Genomic DNA, 24,624 nt, shown 5'->3' with positions numbered 1-24,624 from the left:
GTCTTTCTTGGCTGGCCTCTGGATTCAAAGCTATCAGCAGCTCAGAGACTGTTTCAAAAGGGACACATTTCACTTCCACCAGGGTTCTTATTGCTGTTCACTTTCATCTTCTGCTCCAAAACACTGCTCAGAAGATCTGAAAAACCAGCACAATCTACTATGCTCCTTTTCGAGCCCTAACAGGATTTTAATTAAGTACCATGTTTTGTTTGCATTTCTTTTACTCCTTTTCCAATATACACTGCACCCCCCACCACTTGCTAGTCACATTCCCAGACCCCACTGCCAAGCCCTCCCCACTGATAGTGACTTTCTCACTCCAGCCCCACTCCTTTCCCCTGTGAAAAGACATCACCCAGGGCTCCCTGCCGGCCATGTGAGTGTGAGGCAAGAAGAATCCATCCCATTCTCTTATTGATTCAGTATCCTTGTATAATCCCCTCAAATTTCCCATCTTTTCTCTTGAGCCTTTAAACGGTGACACAAAATCTCCCAGATGTTGGTGCTTCTCTCTTATATTGGCAAATATTTAGTTTGTGCCCCAATTTCTTCTCAGTTCTGAAATACTGAGATCTAATGCTCAAAAATCTTCCCGCTTTTCTCCCCAGGTGTGTGTCTGAGATCAGGGCTCTTATCATACTGAGCGTGGCCCTGTTCTGCCAGGTGCTGCAGAGACCCCAACTGAGATCTGGGCCCTGTTGTGCCAGGCACTGAAGAGACCGCAGGTGAGATCAGACCCCACTGTTGTGCCAGGTAAAACTGAGACCTGGACCGAGATCACGGCGCCCCCCCTTGTGCCAGGCAGCGCACGACTGCGACCCAAACCGCTGCCTCCATTGTGCTGGGCACTTCAGAGACCTCGACTGAGATCTGTGTCCCCATTGGGTCTGGCCCTCCACTGACCCCGACCCAGATCATGTCGCACCACTGTACTGGCTGAAGGCCTTAGCCTGTCGCAGGAAGAGAAGCCATTCCACAGACAGTGATTTTTGATTCCTTCTTTTATACCTCTATAACTAGCCAAGTGATGAGAATACACCTACATTCTTAAAGTACAGGCCTTTGCAGACAGGCCTGAATATCTATATCCTAACACTTGGTTCTGCCTCAGCACAGGGGGCTGGAGTAGACGACCTCTCCAGATCCCTTCCAGGCCTACATTGAAATAATTCTCTTTTGTGCTGTGTCCTGTTCTACGCTGAGCTGTTTTGCATGGTGCCATTTGGAACTGTGATTGCCCCATGTTGTGTTGCATAGTTTTATGGTGCATTGTTTTGCCTCAGCTTGTTTGGGGTCTGTGTTGTGTTGATTTGAGTTGACCTATTTTGCATTGTGTACTTTTGTCCTAAGGTGTGTTAGTTTGCATTGTGTTGCTTTCTTCTCCTTAGTATTGTGTCATTTTATGCTGTGCAATGTAGGTTTTTGTTCTATTGTTGTTGTTTTTTGAATGGCCTGACATCATGTTGTCGTGCGGTTTTTCTCTGTATGTTGTTTTATATGTATATATTGCATCGTATCCTAGACATGTAGGGCTAGATGGGACCTCAAGATGTCATCAAGTCCAGCTCTCTCTGCCGAGGCAGGACCCAAGTATCTGTAGATTGTCTCTGACAGAGCTTTGTCCTACTTGTTCTTAAAAATTTCCAGGGACAGAGACTCCCCAGCCCCCCTTGTAAGACTATTCCAGAGCTGACCTCCCTTAGATCTGGTGACACCCACACAGATTGTAGTGGTGAGCAGCTCTGGAGAGAGAGGAGACCCCAGTGAGTGGCAGCTGGGTAAAGGGACTGAAGTTGGGAGGAGAAACATTGACGTGTCCAAGGTCACCCAGGCTGTCTGTGACAGAGCTAGAAATAGGTTCTAGTGCCACCGTACTGCTGTTTCTGAAGGTCTCTGCCACCCTGGTGTTTTAGGCACTGGTGCAAACCCTTAGTGTAGACAGAATTTACACTAGTGCACTCTGATTGGCACTGGTGCACCATGTCCCTGTTTGAAGGCTTGCGGGGGATAGGGGAGGGGGAGCAGTGACCTCGCTGAGGCCTGGGGCTGGCTGAACAGTGCAGCTGGGAAGGGAGGGGCAGCAGCGAGTGCTGGAGGTATGAGCCAGGAGCACAGCCCCACAGGACTGGACACTGACTTCTCCTGACCCATGACCCACACACCCAGCTGTGTGCAGGGACCGCAGCTGAGCTGCCTGCCAAGACAGCCTGTGCATCCATGGACAAACCACCTCTTTCTGCAGCCTAATACAGTGGGGTCTGGGGACCTTTCCAAGCTGCGGGTGACGGGGCAATGGCGTTACCGGGGTCTGTTCCTCGCTCTGTCCCTGACCTGCTTGGTGACCTGGGGGAAGTCACAGCCCCTCTGTGTTTTCCTCCTACCCATTGTTGCTTGGATTGTGATCTCTTTGGGGCAAGGACTGTCCCTCTCTGTGCAGAGCCCAGCAGAATGGGGCTGCTGATCTGTCAGGGTCTCTGCCATGTGCTGCACGATGGGGCCCTGATCTCCATCAGTGTCTGTGCAACGCAAGGCACAGCTTATAGACTCACAGACTTTAAGGGCAAAAGGTAGAGGTGTATGTCAGATGAGGTCTTATCGGTGCCTTTTATAACAGTAGTAACCCTTTCATGTGTAGCTCAGTGGTTTGAGCATTGGCCTGCTAAACCCAGGGTTGTGAGTTCAATCCTTGAGGGGGCCATTTAGGGATCTGGGGCAAAAATCTGTCAGGGGATTGGTCCTGCTTTGAGCAGGGGGTTGGACTAGATGATCTACTGAGGTCCCTTTGAACCCTAATAATCTATGATTCTATGTGTCTGCTGGAAATCCCTCACCTGATGTATCCTAGGACTGCATTAACCTATTTCACGGCTGCATCACATTGGCAGCTCATAATTATCCTGTGATCAACCAGTCTCCTCCTCTGTCACTTCCAATTGACAAATCCCCATCTTATTGCAAAATTATGCACTTGGGGACTAAGAACTAGAATTTGTGCACTATTGATTTTCATCCCATTTCTATTACTCCGGCTTTCAAGGACATGCAGATTTTCTTGTATGATTTTCCTGTCCTCCTCCATATTGGCAATCCCTCCCGGCTCTGTGTCCCACTCCCACTTCTTGTGCCAAGATCACTAATAAAAGTGTTGAGTAAGATTGGTCCCAAGACTGATCTGAGGAACTGCACTAGTAACTCCCTCCAGCCTGACAACTCACCGTTCAATATGACCCCCTTGTAGACTCCCCTTTAACCAATTCTTTTTTGACCTTTCGGTTCTCATATTAATCCCCATCGTCTCCAATTTAACGAATAGTTTCCCATGTGGAACTGTATCAAAAACCTTACTGACATCCAGATCAGGTTTCTCTGCACAATCTACCTTTTGTAACACCATGTTTTATTTATTTGTAGCGCTGAAGGCTGGGAGGAAGTGTTAGCAGTAGGCTGAGAATGGCCATGTGGAGGTGGGGGAGGGGATGGCAGACAGTGGGGAGGGAATGCGGCATTGGAGGTGTATGTGGGATTGTGTTTTGTAGGAGTCCATGTCTCTGCTCCCTGTGGCCATGGTGCTTTCTGTACCAAAGCAGCATGTCAGCAGAGCAGACGCACACACCGTAGCTCTGCCTGGAACACGCAGCGTTCACTGCCAGACGGGCTGGGCGATTTTTCAGGGACCCAGCTTGATATGCCTGGCTGGGGTGGGTTCAGCTGGACGGGGGTCTGGGGCTCTGATAGTTTGCGATGTTCCTTTTTCCATAGTCAGGTCTTTCCATTTATTGTTTTACCCTCACCTATGCCAGAGGCCGCTCTCTTCTTAACTTGCTTCAGTTATTTCACTTCCAGTTTTTAAATGGGATCTAAGAATTGCAAAGCGGAATGAAAGATAAACAAACAGAACGATTTGAATGTTGGCCCAGAGCTGGTAGAACGGTACCTAGTGCGGTCGGCTGTAATGACCGGGTTCCCTTTAGCTTTTTTTGGTGGGGCGGATAAAGCAATGTCAAAGAGCCAAATGCGTGTTTGAGGGCGAAAGGGCTCGTCAGGTGTTTGCTCTCTAAGGAACATGTCACCGGCCAGGGCCTGCAGTCTGTCAGGAGAGGTGCACTGGATTGTATTTAGGAATCTGAAAATAAAAGGTGAAGACGGCTGGGTCACAATATCCAATGAAATCTTGCAAACAATTATACAAATGGACCCTGCTGCTGTTAAAACAACATGGTATTAATACTGATTCAAAACTGACATTAAAATTAGGAAAGAAACGCATGAGAAATGAACTGACACCCACTTACCATTTCTTAATGCCTAAAATGTTGACACTCCCTCACAGCATCTTTTTTTCAAAGCGATGCACAGCACACAGTCAAGTTAATGAATGAAAGCTCACCCATTATTGACTGCTTTGTGCTGCATGAGCATCTGATTAAACACCTAATTACAACTGTACCACTGTAAGTGGAAATGCATCAACCCAGCTTAGCTCCAAGGTGTTTAGATGGGAATGAAAAGTTTCTAAATTAAATACATACACTGAAGTGCCTCTACCCAGTCCTGTTGACTTCTTCTCCGAAACCCCCCATGAGTTCTGGCCTCTTGGTCAACTCAGCTCCCAGACCCCCATCAGCTGTGCCCTCTCCCAACCTTACCCATTTCTACTGTAATTCTTCACCCTCCTCATCCAGGCAGGGGGTTGGTGCTGCAGCCCCTAAGGTACCTGCGTTAATCGCTGTCTCTGATACTAGGGCTATTTAGATTTCAGGGAACGATTTCTCAGAATTACTGACTCTGGGAGGTGGGAGAGAGGAGAGGCTGAGAGGCGTTGCTCTTACGGCCACGTTCAACTCTGGTAGCCTCCATGTTACCTCATCCTCCCCCCTCCCCCATGTGTCTCTGCTCATGTCAGTGTGTCACCTGATCATAATGCCACTGGCTTCAGCAGAGCTCCTAGACAGGAGCTACATCACGAGGGGGTTACAGTACTGAGAGTGAAATACATCACAAGGAGGCTGTAATTATTCTGAAGTGAAACATTCCAATCTAGGAAGTGAAAGAATTCAAGTACTTCATTACTTAAAATTACGCTTGAAAGGATTGGATTTTTATGAATAAATTGCAGTAAATGTTAATTTCACTGTACATACACACAGATGAAAAAATATTTATATAGGTAATATACAGAAATGCTTCTGGAGAAAGTGGAGTTTGATTTAAGGATATTTACACTGTATATTTTGGGTGTGACATTGACAATTTCTCTTTGAACAGTTATATGATTTGGCTTTTGGACTCTCAACAGTTAGTTATTAAATAATTGTTGTCTGACGACCCCCGTAACTTCCCACAGCTCTGAACGTTGAAATTGTAAACACTGAAAAAAGGGCTTAAAAATAAATATCGTTATCTATTGAAATTAAAAGAAAGAAATAGACACAATGAATTTTGTCAAACCCACTTCCTTAGGGCTAACCCAGGCTAATCAGCTGGGGATCTCTTGCTTATGCCTAGAAACTTTGCCCCCCAGAGTCCAAGCAGCATACAGATAATTAGTTCTTTCTGTATGGGGCTTTTTATCCCCTTCCTGCCATATGCTCTGAGCTGCAAAGTCAGCTACTGGGAAGTCAAGAGCACAACAACAGTCTTTTGTTGTCTTTCACATCGCATAATAGTCTGTCTGGTGTTGATGAACCTTTCCTGCCAGGCAGGGTGAAATGCATTCGGTTGCCAATCAGCATGTCATCTAGGTAAAGTCTCTCTCCTGTGTGGTGATTTACAGAGCCACAGAGGCTCACAATGCAACTAGTCAGATATTAACCCAGGCAGCAACTCACAAGCATTCAATAAAGTGTAAGCGCATTCTTATAATCCTAATACCTAATACTAACACAGGTGAGTCAGACTGATTCCAGCGATGCGTTTGTCCCTGCTCAATGAAGACATGGGGGCTTGTGCAAGAGCTAACACCTCATCTGCCAGTGTCACAGGCAGGGTGGGCAGGGATGGTGTCTCTAGCCTCTGTTTGTCAGAAGCTGGGAATGGGTGACGGGGGATGGATCACTTGATGGTTACCTGTTCTGGTCATTCCCTCTGAAGCACCTGGCATTGGCCACTGAGCTAGACGGATCATTGGTCTGATGCAGTGGGCAGCTCTTATGTTCACAGTCTGTATGAGGAGTATCTACTCATTGGGACTCACTGGGGAGCCACAGAAAGAAACAAGATGTGCTGAGGCAAGAATGCCCAGTCTCAGCGCCCCCGGGGTCACGCTTCCCAAGGGCTAAAACTAGGCCCAGCCCACGAAGGGGGCACTGCCAGGAGAGACTGTATAAAGGCTAAAGCATCAAACAGCTTTGTAAACCTGAGAGAGCTGCCTTGGGGACAGTGACAGGGAGAATCCCCAGAGTGACTCCTTTGATTCTGCTCTTCTCTGACTTTTGGTTCAGAGAATTATAGAACTGGAAGGGACCTCGAGAGGTCATCTAGGCCAGTCCCCTGCACTCAAGGCAGGACTCAGTATTATCTAGACAGTCCCTGACAGGTGTTTGTCCAACCTGCTCTTAAATATCCCCAGTGATGGGGATTCCATAATTTCCCTTGGGAATTTATTCCAGTGCTTAACCACTCTGACAGTTAGGAAGTTTTTTTCCTAATCTCCTTCCTAAACTGCCCTTGCTGTAAATTAAGTCCATTGCTTCTTGTCCTATCCTCAGAGGTTAAGAAGAACAATTTTTTTCTGGCATCTTTGTAACAACCTTTTATGTACTTGAAAACTGTGATTGTGTCCCCTCTGAGTCTTCTCCAGACTAAACAAACCCAGGTTTTTCAATCTTCCCTCACAGGCCATGTTTTCTAGATCTTTAATCATTTTTGTTGCTCTTCTCTGGACTTTCTCCAATTTGTCCACATCTTTCCTGAAATGTGGCCCCCAGAACTGGATACACTACTCCAGTTGAGACCTAATCAGTGCGGAGTAGAGCGGAAGAATTACTTCTCGTGTCTTGTTTACAATACTCCTGCTAATACATCCCAGAATGATACTTACTGTTGCAAAAAAAGCGTAACTCTGTTGACTCATATTCTGACCCCCAGATCCCTTTCCACAGCACTCCTTCCTAGGCAGTTATTTCCCATTTTGTATGTGTGCAACTGATTGATCCTTCCTAAGCGGTGTACTATGTATTTGTCCTTTTTGAATTCCATCCTGTTTTCTTCAGACCATTTCTCCAGTTTGTCCAGATGATTTTGAATTTCAGTTCTATCCTCCAAAGTCCTTGCAACCCCTCCCAGCTTGGTATCGCCCGCAAACTTGATAAGCATAACAGACTCTGCTGCTGGGAGGGTTTCACCATGTGTCAGAGGGTCACACCCTGGTGGGAGGGGGCTAGGCCTGTACTGGGATACGGTCACTCTGTGCTTCACAGTGTGGCAGAACCTAGAATGTCCATTAGCAGTGAACAATGCTGGGGGGAATCGACATGTGGAAAGGACAGAAACCCTGTCTGCATTCTCTCACATTGCCCTTCTCGCCCTGGCAGGCTACAAATTAAGGTCTACGTTTTGCTCCAGATCATCCCCTCTCCCAGGGGGAAGGAAATGGCTTCAATGGAGCTGGCTCAGGTAAGGGATTCTCAGGTTGCTGGTGGTGGGTTCTGCTTGGAGGGAGAGAAGCAGTAAATGTATAGGAGGGTGGGAGCCAGTGATGACCTGCCAAAATAGTAACAACAGGTTCCTTCCTCCTCACCTCACGAGGGGTTGTGCCCGTCAGACCCCTGCTCCTTGACAGCCCCCCGGGGACCCCTGACCCATCCCCCCCTTCCCTGTCCCGTGACTGTCCCCCACCACCTCATCCACTGCTCCTTCCTGACTGCCCCCTGGGACCCTTGCCCCCATTCAGTTCCCTTGTTCCATGCCCTCTGACTGCCCCGACCCCTATCCACCCCCCACAATTCACCGAACACCTCCTCCCTGCCCCCTTATCACACTGCCTGGGGCCAGGACTGGTTGATTTGTGGGAAGCAGGGGATGGGGAGGAGAAGGAGGGCAGAACATTCGGAGGAGAGGGGGAGGTGAGCTGGGGCCGGGTGGACAGCTGCCCGAGCCTTTGTTAAATTTAAAAGCTTTTTTAGAACCGATTGTCCCTTCCATAAACTTATCAAGCTTAGTCTTAAAGCCAGATATGTCTTTTGCCCCCACTACTCCCCTTGGAAGGCTGTTCCAGAACTTCACTCCTCTAATGGTTAGAAACCTTCGTCTGATTTCAAGTCTAAACTTCCTAGTGTCCAGTTTATACCCATTTGTTCTTGTGTCCACATTCGTACTAAGCTTAAACAATTCCTCTCCCTACCTAATATTAATCCCTCTGATATATTTATAAAGAGCAATCATATCCCCTCTCAACCTTCTTTTGGTTAGGCTAAACAAGCCAAGCTCTTTGAGTCTCCTTTCATAAGACAGGTTTTCCTTTCCTCGGATCATCCTAGTAGCCTGTCTCTGAACCTGTTCCAGTTTGAATTCGTCCTTCTTAAACATGGGAGACCAGAACTGCACACAGTATTCCAGATGAGGTCTCACCAGTGCCTTATATAACGGTACTAACACCTCCTTTGCTGGAAATACCTCGCCTGATGCATCCTAAAACTGCATTAGCTTTTTTAATGGCCATATCACATTGGCGGCTCATAGTCATCCTGTGATCAACCAATACTCCTTGGTCCTTCTCCTCCTCCGTTACTTCCAACTGATGTGTCCCCAATTTATAACTAAAATTCTTATTATTAATCCCTAAATGCATGACCTTGCACTTTTCACTATTACATTTCATCCTATTACTATTACTCCAGTTTACAAGGTCATCTAGATCTTCCTTTATGATTTCACGGTCCTTCTCTGTGTTAGCAATACCACCCAGCTTTGTGTCATCCGCAAACTTTATTAGCACATTCCCGCTTTTTGTGCCAAGGTCAGTAATAAAAAGGTTAAATAAGATTGGACCCAAAACTGATCCCTGAGGAACTCCACTAGTAAACTCAAACCAAGCCTGACATGCTAGATGGATAGAATGTGAATTAGCAATTTCTCACCCTGACTGATGATACAAGCAGTCCACCAAGTTTCCATACACAACCTAGAAATCCCTTTACCCTGGAACCAGCACTTCCCCCAGTTCAATCTTTGTTCCTCAGGTGCTTCCAGGAGTTCTTTTCTGTGGGGAATGAGGCCGAGAGATGATGTCACACCCCACTTTATGTACCTTTTCCATATGGCAGGAACCCTTTGTTCTAAACTCAGTTCCCAGTCCAGTTTGTGGAAAAATACAGGTACCAAAATGAAGTTCATTGTCATGTGGTCTGGTCACATGTCCTAGAGTGCCCTCCTGAGTGATAGTAGCCATGACTCATAGGCTGGCTAAAACGTTCACAGGAGGGCTAAGCGATTCCACAATCCATTGTCTGTGTTGGTGATCCATGAACACTGTCTGGCTTCTTCATTGTTGTACCTGAAAGGCTCGTTGTGGCTGTTACCCAGAGTAAGCACATTTGAAAGACAGATACAGAGTCAATATCCATAACTTCAGGTACAAACATGATCCGTGCATACAGGTAGGATAATCATATTCAGCAAATCATAACTTTTCCAGTGACACCACACGACTCATTTTGTACAAAATGCCTCATGTCCTAATCATATTATAATCCTGCCACTATGCTGAATATGGGCTGTAGTGTCAGGTCCTAATTTCAAGGCACAGGTGTTGGGAATGAAACTTCCTGTCTTTGTGGAACAGGAAATAACCCTCCAGCCAGGGCTGGGACAACTTCCCAGACTCCCAGTGCTGAAACCTGAACCTACTGACACTTCATTAGTTCCCCCACCCCCAGTCTTTGTGACAACTACAAACTTTATTGGTGATGATTTTATATTCTCTTCCACGTCATTGATAAGAATGTTAAATAGCACAGGGCCAAGATCCAATCCTTTTGGGAACCCGCTAGAAAGAAATCCACTCGACCATGGTTCCCTATTTAAAATCCCAGTTTTTAATCTATTTAATGTATGCCGTGTGTATTTTGTATCTTTCTAGTCAAAATATTGTGCTGAAGCTACGTATATTACATCAGTACTATTAGCTGCAACCAAACTTTTGATCTCATCCAGTAAGGATATCCAGTTAGTTTGATAGGATCTATTGTGCCTACACCTTTTTAATGGGTACTAATTAAATTACCCTCCTTTCTTTATTAATGAAATCCAGTATCGGCTGCTCCATTCTTTTGCCCAGTATCGATTTCAGACTGACACACTTGTCATTAGCTGCGTCATCTCTTTTATAGTTTTTAAATATTGGCACCGCATTAGCTTTATTCCAGTCTTCTGGAATTTCCCAAGTGTTCCAAGTCCTAATTAAAATCAACATTAACAGTCCACCACGCTCCTCCAGCAGGTCTTTCAAAACTCTAGTTATCTGGACCCACTGATCTAAACACATCTAACTTTAATAGCTGCTGTTTAACGTCCTCGTGAGCTATTGTTGACGCTGACAGTCTTTCCATCCCAACATCTTATGATATGAGTTACATCATCTGTTTTTCTCCAAATCCAGGAGAGAAATATTTATTGAACACTTTTACCTCTTCTCCATGATTGTTGATAATTCTGCCATTTCCATCTAGTAATGTAGCACTACCATTGTTAGGATTAATTTTGTACTTTTAAAAACTTCCTTCTTATTTTCATTGGTTGATCATTGATTTCTGTTAGCTTCCCTTGCCAGCTTTCTACAATTCTGACCTTCTAACTTAGATTCTTTACTATTGACTTCCCCTTTCTTCCATATATTTTATTTGGAGAGTGTTGGGATTCCTACCAGGGAGCCACCAGCAGGGTCCAGAGACAGCCCCATATCAAGTCCTGGCTAGTAGCTATGTGATAAATGTGATGACCCTGCCTCCGTCTGTCAGCTGGGAGACACAAAGGTTCTCTCTTTCTACCCTCTGATGCCTCCTGGCTGCTCTAAGCAAGGTGAGGTGGGACTCTGTTAACATGGGCCTCCCGGAGCTTCCATTTACCTGGTGCTGCTGTTCTGTGAGTAGTGGGGCTGTGAGTGAGGCAGCAGATACTGAGTGTTGGACTCTTGCTCTTTCAGGGGCCGGTGACCTTCGAGGAGGTGGCTGTGTATTTCACCAGGGAGGAATGGGCTCTGCTGGACCCCACTCAGAGAGCCCTCTACAGGGATGTCATGCGGGAGAACTATGAGACAGTGACCTCGCTGGGTAAGGAGTCCTGTCCCCTGGGTTATTAGAAGCTATGGGGTCTCTAAAGAACCTGAGCAGTAATAACTTTATACCTTTATTCATCACCCAAGTTTTGACAAGTTTCTTTGTCCCCTTTCTTTCCTTATCTCCCATAGACTAGCAGGCAGCAGGGAGGAGGAGGTAATGAGAGACGAGGAGGGAACACAGAAGCTCCCAAGGCGCTGGGAGGTGATGCCAGCTGCCAGTAATGGGAAGAAGGGAGGAGTGTGGGGAAGGGCACCCAGGAAGTGGGCTGGGTGTGTCAGTGGGAGGGAGGAGAGGTTTGGGGATCTAGAGCTGTGAGGATCCCAGACCTTTAACCCTGAATCCCTACCCAAACCTCAGGTAAATCCCAGACTTCAGCATAACCACTCTCACAAAGCCTCAACTTAATATAAGGCCCTGAACTGTAGCAAGCTTAGGCCACGTTTACTAAATCGTATCACTAAATCGACCACAGCTAGATCGATCTCAGAGCGTCGATCCCGGCTGTAGTGTCGACCTGCCCTGAATAACCCATTTATCTATGTTCACCTCCTTGCCCCTCCACGCATGGTCCAAGCTAATAAGCAATTCTCTGATCATGACATGTTACCTCTAGCGAGTATGAAATTGCCCACAAGACGTGAGACTGGGTCATAGATCGTAAAATCAGGTCGGGTCAAGAAGTGTGAGAGTTTGGAGAGAGTCTTGTCCCCCTCTCCCCATCTGCAGCAGCCACAAGCTGTCTTCCTCCAGGCTCCTTGGATCTCTGAGCCTGTCCTCCTGAGGCTGCGTGGCCCAGTTCTTGTTTCTGACCTTCTCCTTTTCCGGAAGAATTAGAGGCTGTTGCTCCTGAATGTTAGTGTGTAGTTCCCCAGCCTTCTCCTCCCACTGGGGGAGTTTAATTCTCCCTCCCATTACACCTGAGTCACTAGATTTCCTAATTCCCCAAAATGTGCTTTTGCAGTGTCACTGTTCTGGGGTAGTGAAGCCTTTGACCTGCCTCCATGGTCTGCTCAAGGAATGGCCCCTCAGGTATCAGGCCTGTAGCCAGCCCCTCTCTGTGGGCAGGGACCCACCTGCCTCTCCTTTTTGACCAGAGTGTGAGGATTGCAACTTGTCCTCCACTGTGTTTGCTGGACTAACGCCCAGTTCCTGTGCTTTGCTTTCTCTCCAGGGGCTGTGAGCAGTGTGTGTGTGTGATAGAGGTGGGACTTTTGGTGATACTTGTATGATGCCAATACACATCTCAGTTTCCTGCTGTGATTGGTATTGCTATGATTGTAAAGAGCAGGAGACGTGAGGTGTTTTCTCATGTAGCTGTCATGGGGTGATATGAATGGGTCATTAAGGACTGGCGGGGAGTAACCTACATCAATGGAATACCCGACAGAGACAAGGGAGTGATTGTCACCCAGGGCCGCCCAGAGGATTCAGGGGGCCTGGGGTCTTCAGCGGCGTGTCCCCCTTATCCGCTCTGACACCGCAGAGCATTTTCCCTGTGTCCTCCTGTCACGGAGTGTGGGGGAGTCTGGCCCTGCACCCCTCTTCCTGGGACTCACAGTGACTCTCAGCCGGCCAGTAAAATGGAAGGTTTATTGGACAACAGAAACACAGGATACAGCAGGGCTCGTGTTCAGAGCCAGGACCCCTCAATCTGGCCCTTCTGGGGGTTCAGGATGTCTGGATTCCAACATAGGATCCCCTGAAGTTCCCCCACCCAGCCACTAGCTGACTGACCCAAGCCTCTCCACTCGTCTCTCTGGCTTTGTCTCGCTTCCCGGGCAAAAGTGTTGACCTCCCTTCCCCCGTGCCTAGCTCATGTTACAGCTGCATACCTGAGTTTCACCTAAAATCCCCTGTAACTCTCCCCACCCCACACAGACAGTCCCTACTGCATCACATCTCTCCTCCCTTCGAGATTGAACTGAGCAGGGTCACTCTGCCCAGTGACCCGGGGAAGTTCGGGGCCCCCTCTCCGGGACAGTGCGTCTGCTATCAGGTTGGCACTTCCCTTCACATGGACCACGTCCATGTCATAGTCCTGCAGGAGCAGGCTCCACCTCAGGAGCTTGGCGTTGGCTCCTTTCATCTGCTGCAGCCAGGTCAGGGGAGAGTGGTCGGTGTACACGGTGAAGTGGCGCCCAAAGAGATAGGGCTCCAGTTTCTTAAGGGCCCACACCATGGCCAGGCATTCCTTCTCGATGGCCGCGTAGTTCTGCTCCCGGGGTAGCAACTTCCTGCTCAGGTACACGATGGGGTGTCTCCCCCTTTTCATCCTCCTGCATCAACACCGCCCCCAGTCCCGTGTCTGAGGCGTCGGTGAACACCATAAAGGGCTTGTCAAAGTCTGGGTTTGCCAGAACTGGGCCACCGAGCAGAGCCTCCTTCAGCGCCCGGAGAGCCTGCTGGCACTGCTCGGTCCAGACCACCTTGTCTAGCTTCCCCTTCTTGCACAGCTCAGTGATGGGGGCGGCTATGGCGCTAAAGTGGGGCATGAATCTTCGATAGTACCCTGCCATCCTGATAAAGGCCTGGACCTGCTTTTTGGTTTGGGGAGCCGGCCAGTCTCTGATCACCTCCACATTGGCTGGTTCCGGCTTTAGGCAGCCGCTCCCCACCCGATGGCCCAGGTAAGCTACTTCAGCCATTCCCACCTTGCACTTCTCAGCCTTTACGATTAGCCCAGCCTCCCGGAGTCAGTCCAGCACTTGTCTAACCTGGGACACGTGGTCCTCCTAGGTCTGGCTGAAGACGCAGATGTCGTCAATATACGCCACGGCAAAACTCTCCATCCCCCTCAGTAGCTGATCCACCAGGCGCTGGAAGGTGGCCAGCGCTCCCTTGAGGCCGAAGGGCAGGGTCAGAAACTCCTAGAGCCCCAGAGGGGAGATGAAGGCCGATTTCAGCCTGGCATTTGCGTCCAGCGGCACTTGCCAGTAGCCCTTTGTAAGATCCATGGTGGTGAGGCACCGAGCGCCTCCCAGCTTGACTAGGAGCTCGTCAGGCCTGGGCATGGGGTAGGCATCAGCTACGGTGATGGCATTGAGCTTTTGATAGTCCACACAGAACCGGATCGACCCGTCCTTCTTGGGGACCAGCACCACTGGGGAGGCCCAGGGGCTGGCGGATGGCTGGATCACCCCCAAGGCCAACATGTCCCTGACCTCTCTTTCTAGGTCCTGGGCAGTTTTCCCAGTGACTCGAAACGGGGAGCATCTTATAGGAGGGTGTGACCCAGTCTCCACCCGGTGGACAGTCAAATTAATGCATCCAGGCTGGTTGGAAAACAGCTGTCGGTATAGATGCAGCACCCCTGTGATCTCAGCATGCTGATCCAGGGTCAGCTGATCAGAGAGGGGAATTGCCTCCAGGGGGGAACCAGCTTTTGTCCCTGGAAATAGATCCACTAAAGGGTCATCTCCCGGCTCCTCCCAATGTCCACACACGGCCAACACTATATTCCCCCTGTCATAATACGGCTTCATCATATTCACGTGGTACACCCGGTGGTGGTGCGCCCGGCTCGACAGCTCCACCACATAGTTTACCACATTTAGTTGCTTGACAACCTTGAAGGGCCCTTCCCAGGCAGGCTGGAGTTTGTTTTTCCTCACGGGGACGAGAACCATCACTTGATCCCCGGTGGCGAAGGCGCGGGCCCGCGCCGTACGGTCATACCAGACCTTCTGCTTCCTCTGGGCTCGGGCCAGATTCTCCCTGGCCAGGCCCATGAGCTCGGCAAGTCTTTCCCGGAAGGCCAGGACATACTCCACCACCGACTCTCCATCGGGAGCGGCCTTCCCCTCCCATTCGTCTCATCAGGTCCAGGGGCCCCCTTACCCGCCTTCCATACAGCAGTTCGAAAGGCGAGAACCCAGTTGATTCCTGGGGTACCTCCCTGTATGCAAACAGCAGGTGAGGTAAATACTTGTCCCAGTCCTGTGGGTGCTGGTGCATAAATGTTTTTAGCATCATCTTTAGCGTCCCGTTGAACCTCTCCACCAGCCCGTTGGTCTGGGGGTGATACACTGAGGCCCAGCTGGGTCGGACCCCACATTTCTCCCACAGGGACTGGAGCAGGTTCGACATGAAGTTGGACCCCTGGTCCGTTAAGACTTCCTTGGGGAACCCCACCCGGCTGAAAATGGTCAGCAGCGCATCCGCCACGGTGTCTGCTTCGGTAGAGGACAAGGCCACCGCCTCGGGGTAGCGAGTGGCGAAATCTACCACCACCAGGATGTGTTTCTTCCCTGACCGGGTCGCCTTGCTGAGAGGTCCCACCATGTCTATGGCCACCTTCTGGAAAGGTTCTTCTATGATGGGCAAAGGCCTCAGAGCTGCTTTCCTTTTGTCCCGGGCCTTCCCCACCCGCTGGCAGGGGTCACAGCATCGGCAGTACTGTCGGACATGGGTAAAGACCCCAGGGCAGTAAAAGTTCTGTAGCAGCCTCTGCCTGGTGCGCCGGATTCCCTGGTGCCCTGCGAGGGGGATGTCATGGACCAGGTACAGGAGCCTGTGGCGAAACTTCTGGGGAAGCACCAGCTGCCTCCTGATCCCCCATGACTCCACTTCCCCGGCGGGGGCCCATTCTCGGTACAGGAACCCCTCCTCCCACAGGAAACTCTCCTTGCAACCTCTCCTCATGGTCTGTACCGCACTGAGGTCAGCCCGGTCCCTGGGCTTCTGCAAAGAGGGATCTTTCTGCACCTCGGCCTGGAACTCAGCAGCTGGGACAGGGATGGGGACCTGCTCTCTCTCTCCGGCTGGGTCTGCGGCTGCAGCCTCTCTGAGCCGTGTCCCTGGTCGTTCCCTCCCCACCAGGTCAGGGTCATCCTGCGCCTCGGGCAGAGTACCTTCCCCATTGTCAGGGCGCAGTGCCCTGCGCCGACTGACTACAGATCACGACCAGGGCACCCCGGGCGTTGCTTGGCCAGTCCTCGAGGTCCCCCCCCCATTAGCACCTCTGTGGGCAAATGGAGGTGTACCCCCACATCCTTGGGGCCCTCCTTGGCCCCCCACTTCAGGTGTACCCTTGCCACGGGCACCTTGAATGGAGTCCCGCTCACACCCCTCAGGGTCAGGAAGGTGTTGGGCACCATCCGATCTGGGGCCACCACCCCGGGCCGGGCCAGTGTCACCTCTGCGCCCCTGTCCCAGTACCCAGTGACCTCCCTCCCGTCTACTTCCAGGGAAACAAGGCACTCTTTCCGGAGGGGTAGCCCCGTGCCCACCCTGTAAACCAAAAACTCAGGGCCGGGAGCATCCAGCCCCTCGGAGGAGCCGACCTGGGGCCCCCCACCCTCCTTTGCAGGTGGTACGCGGCCAGCCCCCCTTTCCTGCGAACGGTGCCCCTCATCCGGCTGGGTCTCTACCAAGTTGACCCGGTGTGGGGTTGGTCTGCTCAGTTTGTCCTTGAGCCTGGGGCACTGGGACCGTATGTGGCCCCTCTGGCCACATTGATAGCAGCTCATGTCCCGTTGGTCCCCTCGAGTCGGGCGGTTGTCCCTGGCGCTGGCCGTTCCCCTTGGGAGGGGGTTCTCCCTATTCCCCCTTTGGGGGGTCCCAGGATGACTCTCTCTCTGCATCGCGACGGGCCTGTTCCTTTGGGGCTCCTCCCTGCCACCCCTCGACCGGCTCTTCACAAAGTCATCGGCCAGCCGCCCTGCATGTCGCGGGTTCTCTGGCTTTTGCTCCCTTAACCACAGCCTCAGGTCGGATGGGCACCACTCATACAGCTGCTCCAGCACCAGCAGTTTAATCACATCCCCCGGCATCTGGGTCCCATCTGCCCACTTGCTGGTGTATCCCTCCATGCGGACGGCTAGTTGCAGATAGGAGACCTCAGGGGTTTTATACTGACTCCGGAACCTCTCCCGGTACATCTCAGGAGTCAGCCCAAACTCGCACAGCAGGGCCTGCTTGAATAGTTTGTAGTCCCCTTTCTCCTCCTCTCCCAGCTGGCCGTACAGTGCCACAGCCTTGGGGTCCAGTAAGGGGGTGAGAACCCGGAGCCTGTCCACAGGATCTACCTGGTGCAGCTCGCAGGCCGTCTCAAAGGCACCCAGGAAGTCATCCATGTCCTCCCCCTCCTTACGCGGGGCCAGGATGGACTTATCAAAGCTCCGCGCCATCCTGGGCCCCCCCTCACTCACCACAGCCCAGGGCCTGCTGCCCCCCAGCCTCGGCAGGGCCAGCTCATGTTGACGCTGTCGCTCGTTCTCCTTCCGGTCATGTTCCCTCTGTCTCTCCTTCTCCTTCCGGTCATGTTCTCTCTGTTCCTCACGATCCTTCAGCTCTCTCAGTTTTAGCTCCTTCTCCCATTCCAGCCGCATGCGCTCCACAGATGAGCGTCGCCGGGACGATCCCCTGCTGGGGAGTGAGCTTCGCCGGGATGACCCCCTGCTGGCCGGGGGGGGTCACGGTACCCTCGGCAGTCGCTGGGCTCCTCCTCCCCGTCCCCCTAGGAGGGAGGGGTCTCGGGAAGCCCTCAGCAGCCCGCTGACCACTCCCAGCTGGAACAGACACTGGTGCCTGTACTGCATCTGCCAGGCTGCTTCCCGCAGAGACAGGGATCAGTTCATTCACATGATCTCTGTCCTCCAGCTGGGCAATCAGCTGGTCCTTGGTGAGCTTCCCTCTGTGCAGCCCCCTCTCCTTGCACAGCTCCACCAGGTCGCACTTGCGCTGCTTGACATACATCTTCCTGCTGGCCACTCGCAGGCCGGGGTGTTCGCCGCTCCCCATGGGTTCCAGGGGGACCCCTAGTGTGCCAGTCCTTGAGGTCACCACCTCTGCCAGGGTCGAGCTGCAGACTCCTCCGCCCCTGGGACTGCTTGCTGCAATCCCTGGGGACCCTGTTACTGCAAAGTCCTTCTCTCTGGTCACACTCTCCCAGGGTTAATCACCCGGCAATCGCCCCTTCGTTTTACTGCTCCCCAGTCACTTACTGCAGGAAGCGCCGTCCACGGGGTGCAGTATATCCCACCGCTGCCACCAGTTGTCACAGAGTGTGGGGGAGTCTGGCCCTGCACCCCTCTTCCTGGGACTCACAGTGATTCTCAGCCAGACAGTAAAATGGAAGGTTTATTGGACAACAGGAACACAGGATACAGCAGGGCTCGTGTTCAGAGCCAGGACCCCTGAATCTGGCCTTCTGGGAGTTCAGGGTGTCTGGATTCCAACATAGGATCCCTGAAGTTCCCTACCCAGCCACTAGCTGACTGACCCAACCCTCTCCACTCGTCTCTCTGCCTTTGTCTCGCTTCCCGGGCAAAGGTGTTGACCTCCCCTCCCCCGTGCCTAGCTCATGTTACAGCTGCATACCTGAGTTTCACCTAAAATCCGCCCGGTAACTCTCCCCACCCCACACAGACAGTCCCTACTGCATCACACCTCCTTACCAGCTCTGATGCCGCAGAGCATTTACCCTCTGTCCCCTTTCCCTGTTCCTGTTCCCCCTCCAGTTTGACTAAGTTTATGTAGTAATATTGTCAGCTATACCTTTGCTTAACCAATCATTGTACTGAAATTTAATTAACCAATCCTAACACATTGAAACATAATTCTCTAACCAATTCTATCCCACTACCCTCATTAACTTACACCTAGCAAAATTAATTATACAGCAGACAAAACCAGTTAGACAACCAGACTGATTAACAAGGTAAAAGTGGTGGCCATAAAGATAAAACAATACAGAAATGAGCGTTTCACAACCACAACCATTGAGAAGTGATTTCTTGCCAGACAGGCTGCTGTCAAACTAAGTTTTCATTAACCATTTTAAGATCTGTTTCTTTATCTGGTGGTGATGGGCACTATCAGGACAGGATCATCTTCCTAACAGCCCAATAGCACCTTATTTCAGTGTGACTGATTTGGGATGTGAGGATGTGACCCTTCGCTTCCCAGCTTATGGCTGCCCCTGCTGCTTAGCCAAAGGCCTTAGCCTAAGAACAAGGCCTCAGACGGTCACAGTAAGAGAAGGCCCTTACAAATACAGACAGTGATTTTGATTGTTTGTTTTCATAGTCCTGTAAGCAGCTAAGTGATAAAAATACCTAAGTTCTTAAAGTCTAGGCTTTACAGGCAGGCCTGAATATCTCTATTCTAACAGTGGGTTCTGTCCCTTCCCCCATTCTGTGTCTGTCTTGTGTATTTAGATTGTAAATTCTTCAGGGCATGGGCCATCTACTGTTCTCTGTTTGTACTTGACCTAGCACAATGGGGACCCACTGTTAGTTGCTCCTTAGGTACTAAGGTAATTCATATGATTTATAATCATAATAACTCTGCTGCCACTTTGAGCCAAGGAAGCTGGCCTTGGGATGTTACTGCTTAAAAATGAGCTGGGGGTTAAAACCATGGACTATTCTTTGTGCCAAGTATCCCACAAATTTCACTGACCTCCCTGGTTTTCTTTGCCTGCAGTAGGGTTTCCACTTTCCAAACCTGATGTGATCTCGCAGCTGGAACGAGGGGAAGAGCCGTGGGTCCCAGACCTCCAGGGCTCTGAGAAAGACGTGCTTCCAAGAGCTGCCTGCACAGGTGAGGACTTGGTTAAACCAACTCAACAAGTGTGTGGGAATGCAGGAAACATTCGGGATGCCCTACAAAGACCCTGTGAGCTCTCCAGGTTCAGGATTGTCCCCTGCAGATGTGGAATCATTATGGCAGATGTCACTCATGGCTTCCCTGCTATTCTGACTGACAACTGGCAGCAGATCCCTCCCTGATCTCGCTTTCCCCTGAGTGTTCTCATGAGATGCAGACCAAAACTGATCCCTTCCTCTCTCCTCTGTGGAAGGTTTTGGGGAAAATCAGCACCTGATAGGTTTGATCTCTCCCACACATATTTTGGATTGTTCATTCCTTTTTCCATTCCTCTCTCTGAGATTTTCTTTCTTTCCGGTGCAGGTAGTGATCTATGCCTGGATTCTCTCTGTCTCCCATCAGGTGATGGGATGGTGAGTAAGAATGAGGAGGAGAAACCCCAGCAGGAAGATGCTGATCAAGGAGAACCACATGGAACTTTATCAGGAAGATCCAAAGGGAATGTTTCCGGGAGTTATGCGCTCCCAGAAAAAACAAAAGCCTGTGAGACTCAGGGGAGGCCAGAGGAAAACTTTAGTATCCTCTCAGACCTTATAACAAGCGACAGAATCAACTTGGAAGAGACACGCTACACATGCCATGAGTGTGGGAAAAGCTTCAGTCGGAGCTCTGCCCTTATCAGACATCAGACAATCCACACAGGTGAGAAACCTTATGAACGCTCTGAGTGTGGGAAATGCTTCATCGATAGTTCAGCCCTCATCTCACATCAGCGAATCCATACAGGAGAAGCACCCCTCAGATGCTCAGAGTGCGGGAAAATCTTTAGTCAGAGCTCTACCCTGAACACACATCGTAGAATCCACACAGGAGAAAGGCCGTACACATGCTCTGAGTGCGGGAAAAGCTTCAGTCGGCGCTCACACCTTATCACACATCGAATAATCCACACGGGAGAAAGACCCTACACATGCTCTGAGTGTGGGAAAAGCTTTAGTCAGCGCTCAAACCTTATCAAACATGAGAGAATCCACACAGGAGAGACGCCCTACACATGCTCTGAGTGCGGGAAAAGCTTCAGTCGGCGCTCAAACCTTATCATACATCAGAGAATCTACACAGGGGAGACGCCCTACATGTGCTCTGAGTGTGGGAAAAGCTTCAATCACTGCTCTGCCCTTATCAAACATCGAAGAATCCACACAGGAGAAAGGCCGTACACATGCTCTGAGTGTGGGAAAAGCTTTAGTCAGTGCTCAAACCTTATCAAACATAGGAAAATCCACATGGGTGAGAAATCTTATGGATGCTCTGAGTGTGGGAAATGTTTCTTTCATCATTCAGACCTCATCTTACATCAGAGAATCCACACAGGGGAGAAGCCCTACACATGCTCTGAGTGTGGGAAAAGCTTTAGTCAGAGCTCTGTCCTTATCAGACATTGTAGAATGCACATAGGAGAGAAGCCCTACATGTGCACTGAGTGTGGGAAAAGCTTCAATCGGCGCTCAAACCTTATCAGACATAGGAAAATCCACCTTGGAGAGAAGCCCTAGACATGCTCTGAGTGCAGGAAAAGCTTCAAAAAGCACTCAAGCCTCATTAGACATCAGAAAAGCCACATGAGAGAGAACTGTAATAAATCCCTTGACTAGGGTTGGCCAAAAAAATTTTTTTAAAAAAATCACATTTGCTCATTCCTACTTAGTTATTTTTGTACCATCTTCACCGTGGTCTCTCAGCTCCACCAGATCAGTTACCTGCTTCTGCCTTTTGCAGCTCATCCTTCTTTGGGGTCAGTCCTGTGATCTTTTCTATCAACTCCTTTCCTTTAGAGTCGTAGGAGTGTGTGTCCTTCCTGCCAGGAATGTTCATCCCTCCAGGTGTGGGGAGAGTGATTTGATCCCAACAAGCTACACTGAGGCAAAAACTATCTGTGCCTGACATCCACTAGGGCTGTACATGGCGTTGGCTGCTCAAGTTAGTGATCTTAATGTAAAAAATTGTAGTGCAGATGCAGCCCAGGTGCAGGGGTTCGCATTAGCTTTCCCCTTGACCTGACCTTAACTCCATCACTTTCCCTAGTCTAAACAAACCCTGAGCATCACGGTTATACTGTTCCCCCATTTCACAGCAATTGTTAGTCATCAAGTTCCCCCTTGGGGAACAAATTGTTTCATTCCCAGTTGCTCTGATGTTGCTGCAGGTTGTGCTGGGGAGCAGATATTTTTATTATCAATTTCCGCACTTAAACTATGTTGAACTATAACAAAGAGCAGGAACAGGGCAGGGATAGGGGAAAATGTCATTTCACCTGTTGCAACCACAGACATAGTTAGGGTAAATCAGAGGGAGTCCCTTATTCCCCATCACCATCCTCCTTCAATCCATGCTAGAACCTAAGAATCCTTTTCCTTTCCCCCGTTGTGGGATGGGAGACTTCCAAAAGTGCTCCCTGTGCTATAGCACATAGCTAAGCTCAGAGAATAAACCCCAAATAGCCCCTGAGCTTTGCTTTTTGAATTCTGTGTTTCCGATTACTTCAAGCCTGGGCACTGTGATTATTTACCAGTTTCTCTAGCACTGTTCCTACCACTGTTTCTGTAACATATTTTGTTTTTTGTGGGACAGGGTTGTTATTCCTTTGCCTAACCCCAACCTGGAAGGCCAGGGTGTGTGTTTTCCCTGGCCCCTCCCCACAGACAAATGTGACAGGATTGCACCTGCCAGGAGCAAACAAAAAGCCCCACTGGTCACACACAAAGCAGATAGACACACAGGACACAGAAGAAACTGAATTATTTGAGCTATCAACATTTCCACTTTCCCACAGCATGTTAGTTCTGAAGGTTGTTTTAATTTTTTTTCTTGGAACCAGAAATGGGGAAAGAGACACTGGAGTCAGTGGAATTACAGCAGGAAGGGATAAGTCTCATGATTCGTCACTAACCAAAGGCTTTGTAAACAGAGCGATAATGTTACTGAATGGTCTGGCTAACCCTGCAGTTAGAAACAATCAGCTCTACAGGTGGTAAATTTACAGAGGCTCTGCTGCTGATCATGAAATAAAAGCACATTGCCTTTAAACAGCTGCTACTTCAGTGGGCTTTTCTCTGCCTTTTTGGTCCCTGCTGCAGTCAGTACATTCTAGACATGGGCATGGTGACCTCCCTGGGGATCTTGACAGCTTTAGCCAGCTTCTTGGTGGCTATTTTCCTGCTCACAGCCACTGTCTTCTTCTCGTGCCTTGTCCTGGGGGCCCAGCTGCTGGTTGAATGGGAAGGAGCCAAAGTGCTGGTGACTTTAACCCGCACCAAGTGGCCTTTGCTCATCAGACTCCTGAACCCCAGCTGGATGTGGTTCTTGTTCTTCTGCACAGCACAGCCCTGGAGAGGAGGGATCTGCAAATGTACATTCCTATGATCCCTTTGTTTAATTGACGAAAACATAAACTAGACACTTAGAGGATTGGAACTGATTTCAGCTGATGGGCAGGTTTGCTAGGTTTTTAGGCATTTGGACAGTGAAATGTTGAGTGTTTACATTCATTTCAAGCATCCCTGTATAGTGGAGCTCCTGAACATAATGGAGAATGGAAATGAAAATGTTTTCCTTTTTTATAAAAAAATAAAAGAATGAGAGGCTTATTAGAGGACACTTGGATTTGAAGCAAGGACCACTTGATCTGCAGTCAAACACTCTACCACTGAGCTATACCCCCCTGAGAGCAGATACTTTCCCCATTGTAGCTGAAGCACATCAGTGATTCCAATAGCAGGGGCAGGTTCTCTCTGGGGCACAGAGATTTTTCGGGGAGTTGGTGGCTCCTTTCTTTCCTCACCCTGGAGTAAATGCAGCTTTTTATTCCATGGTACATGTTTTATGGACTAACAACAGCAGCTTGAAGAAAGAGGAGAGTGAATATCTCACTCTCAGGGCTGAAGATGGCCACGTCCCCTCTGTCTGACCGTTGCCATTGCAGGAGAGAAGGTTTCAATGGAGTTGAATGCCCTGGCTCAGACTAGAGACACAGAAAGGTTTTTGCTGTTCATTGAACAGCAAAAGAAATTGTGTCTGTATGTGAAACTGAGGAGGGACATGAAATGCCCACAGGGTGGCGCAATGCCCTAAGCTAAGGCAGGAGGGTGAAGGAATGGGGCTGAGGAATGACTGAAGTGGACTCACCTGGGATTGAAATGACATTTGTTTGTGTCGGGCAGTGAGAAATGTGACATTAATTCAGCTGCAGGGTTGAGGCTTCTTTAGCTGCTTGTAGAACTTGAACTTGATTTCCCAGAAGGGAGAAGGGGAAAGTCTGGGGTGGCCTTTAGTCCCTGGCTGGAGAAGTGTATGAAAAAGGCTCCAGAGACGCAGCTGGCAATTACAGGCCACTAAGGCTAACGTCAGTACCAGGCACATTGGGTGGAATTGTAGAGCCCAATGATTAGACCCATCGGTGAACGGAATTTGCTGGGTGTAGCAGGTGGTTACCTGCTCCTGCCCTGCGGGGCCTGAAGCAGCCCAGGAGAGGGCTGGGGCTGGGGCAAGGAGCCTGGGCTGACTGGGGGAAGCAGGCTCAGCTGTGGCCATGCCCCAGTCAGGCCCAGCTGGCCCCTAGAAGAGGCTGTGAGCCAGGAGCCCAGTCAGTCTTCCTCTGCTTGTAGCGAGAGAAGGGCCTGGCTGCAGGGACCTAAGCAAGACACCTAGAGTGGGAGTAGGGCTGGGGAAGGGCCAGAGGAGCTGGGAGCTCTGGCCTGGAAAGCCCCAGGCTGCAGGCCTGACTCTAGGCTGAATAGGT

General features: G+C 50.0%; 1 protein-coding gene and 1 non-coding gene across 2 annotated transcripts; one reads left to right on the top strand and one right to left on the bottom strand.

Annotated features, from left to right (window-relative positions):
* Window positions 1-20,683: 20,683 nt before the first annotated feature.
* Window positions 20,684-21,584, top strand: LOC120381679 (zinc finger protein 70-like; the record flags this gene model as incomplete). Its single annotated transcript, XM_039499808.1, has 1 exon — window positions 20,684-21,584. A coding segment is annotated over one exon (699 nt), but the record flags the coding sequence as incomplete, so codon positions are not given.
* A 1,891-nt stretch (window positions 21,585-23,475) lies between these two features.
* TRNAC-GCA lies at window positions 23,476-23,547 on the bottom strand. The gene has a single exon. It is a non-coding gene; the product is annotated as a tRNA-Cys (tRNA).
* Between the last annotated feature and the right edge of the window lie 1,077 nt (window positions 23,548-24,624).

The sequence above is a fragment of the Mauremys reevesii genome, linkage group 14 (assembly GCF_016161935.1).
Source record: "Mauremys reevesii isolate NIE-2019 linkage group 14, ASM1616193v1, whole genome shotgun sequence".
Taxonomy (NCBI): Eukaryota; Metazoa; Chordata; order Testudines; family Geoemydidae; genus Mauremys; species Mauremys reevesii.
The sequence above is the reverse complement of the archived record's forward strand: the minus strand, read 5'-3'. Positions and strand labels throughout refer to the sequence as shown.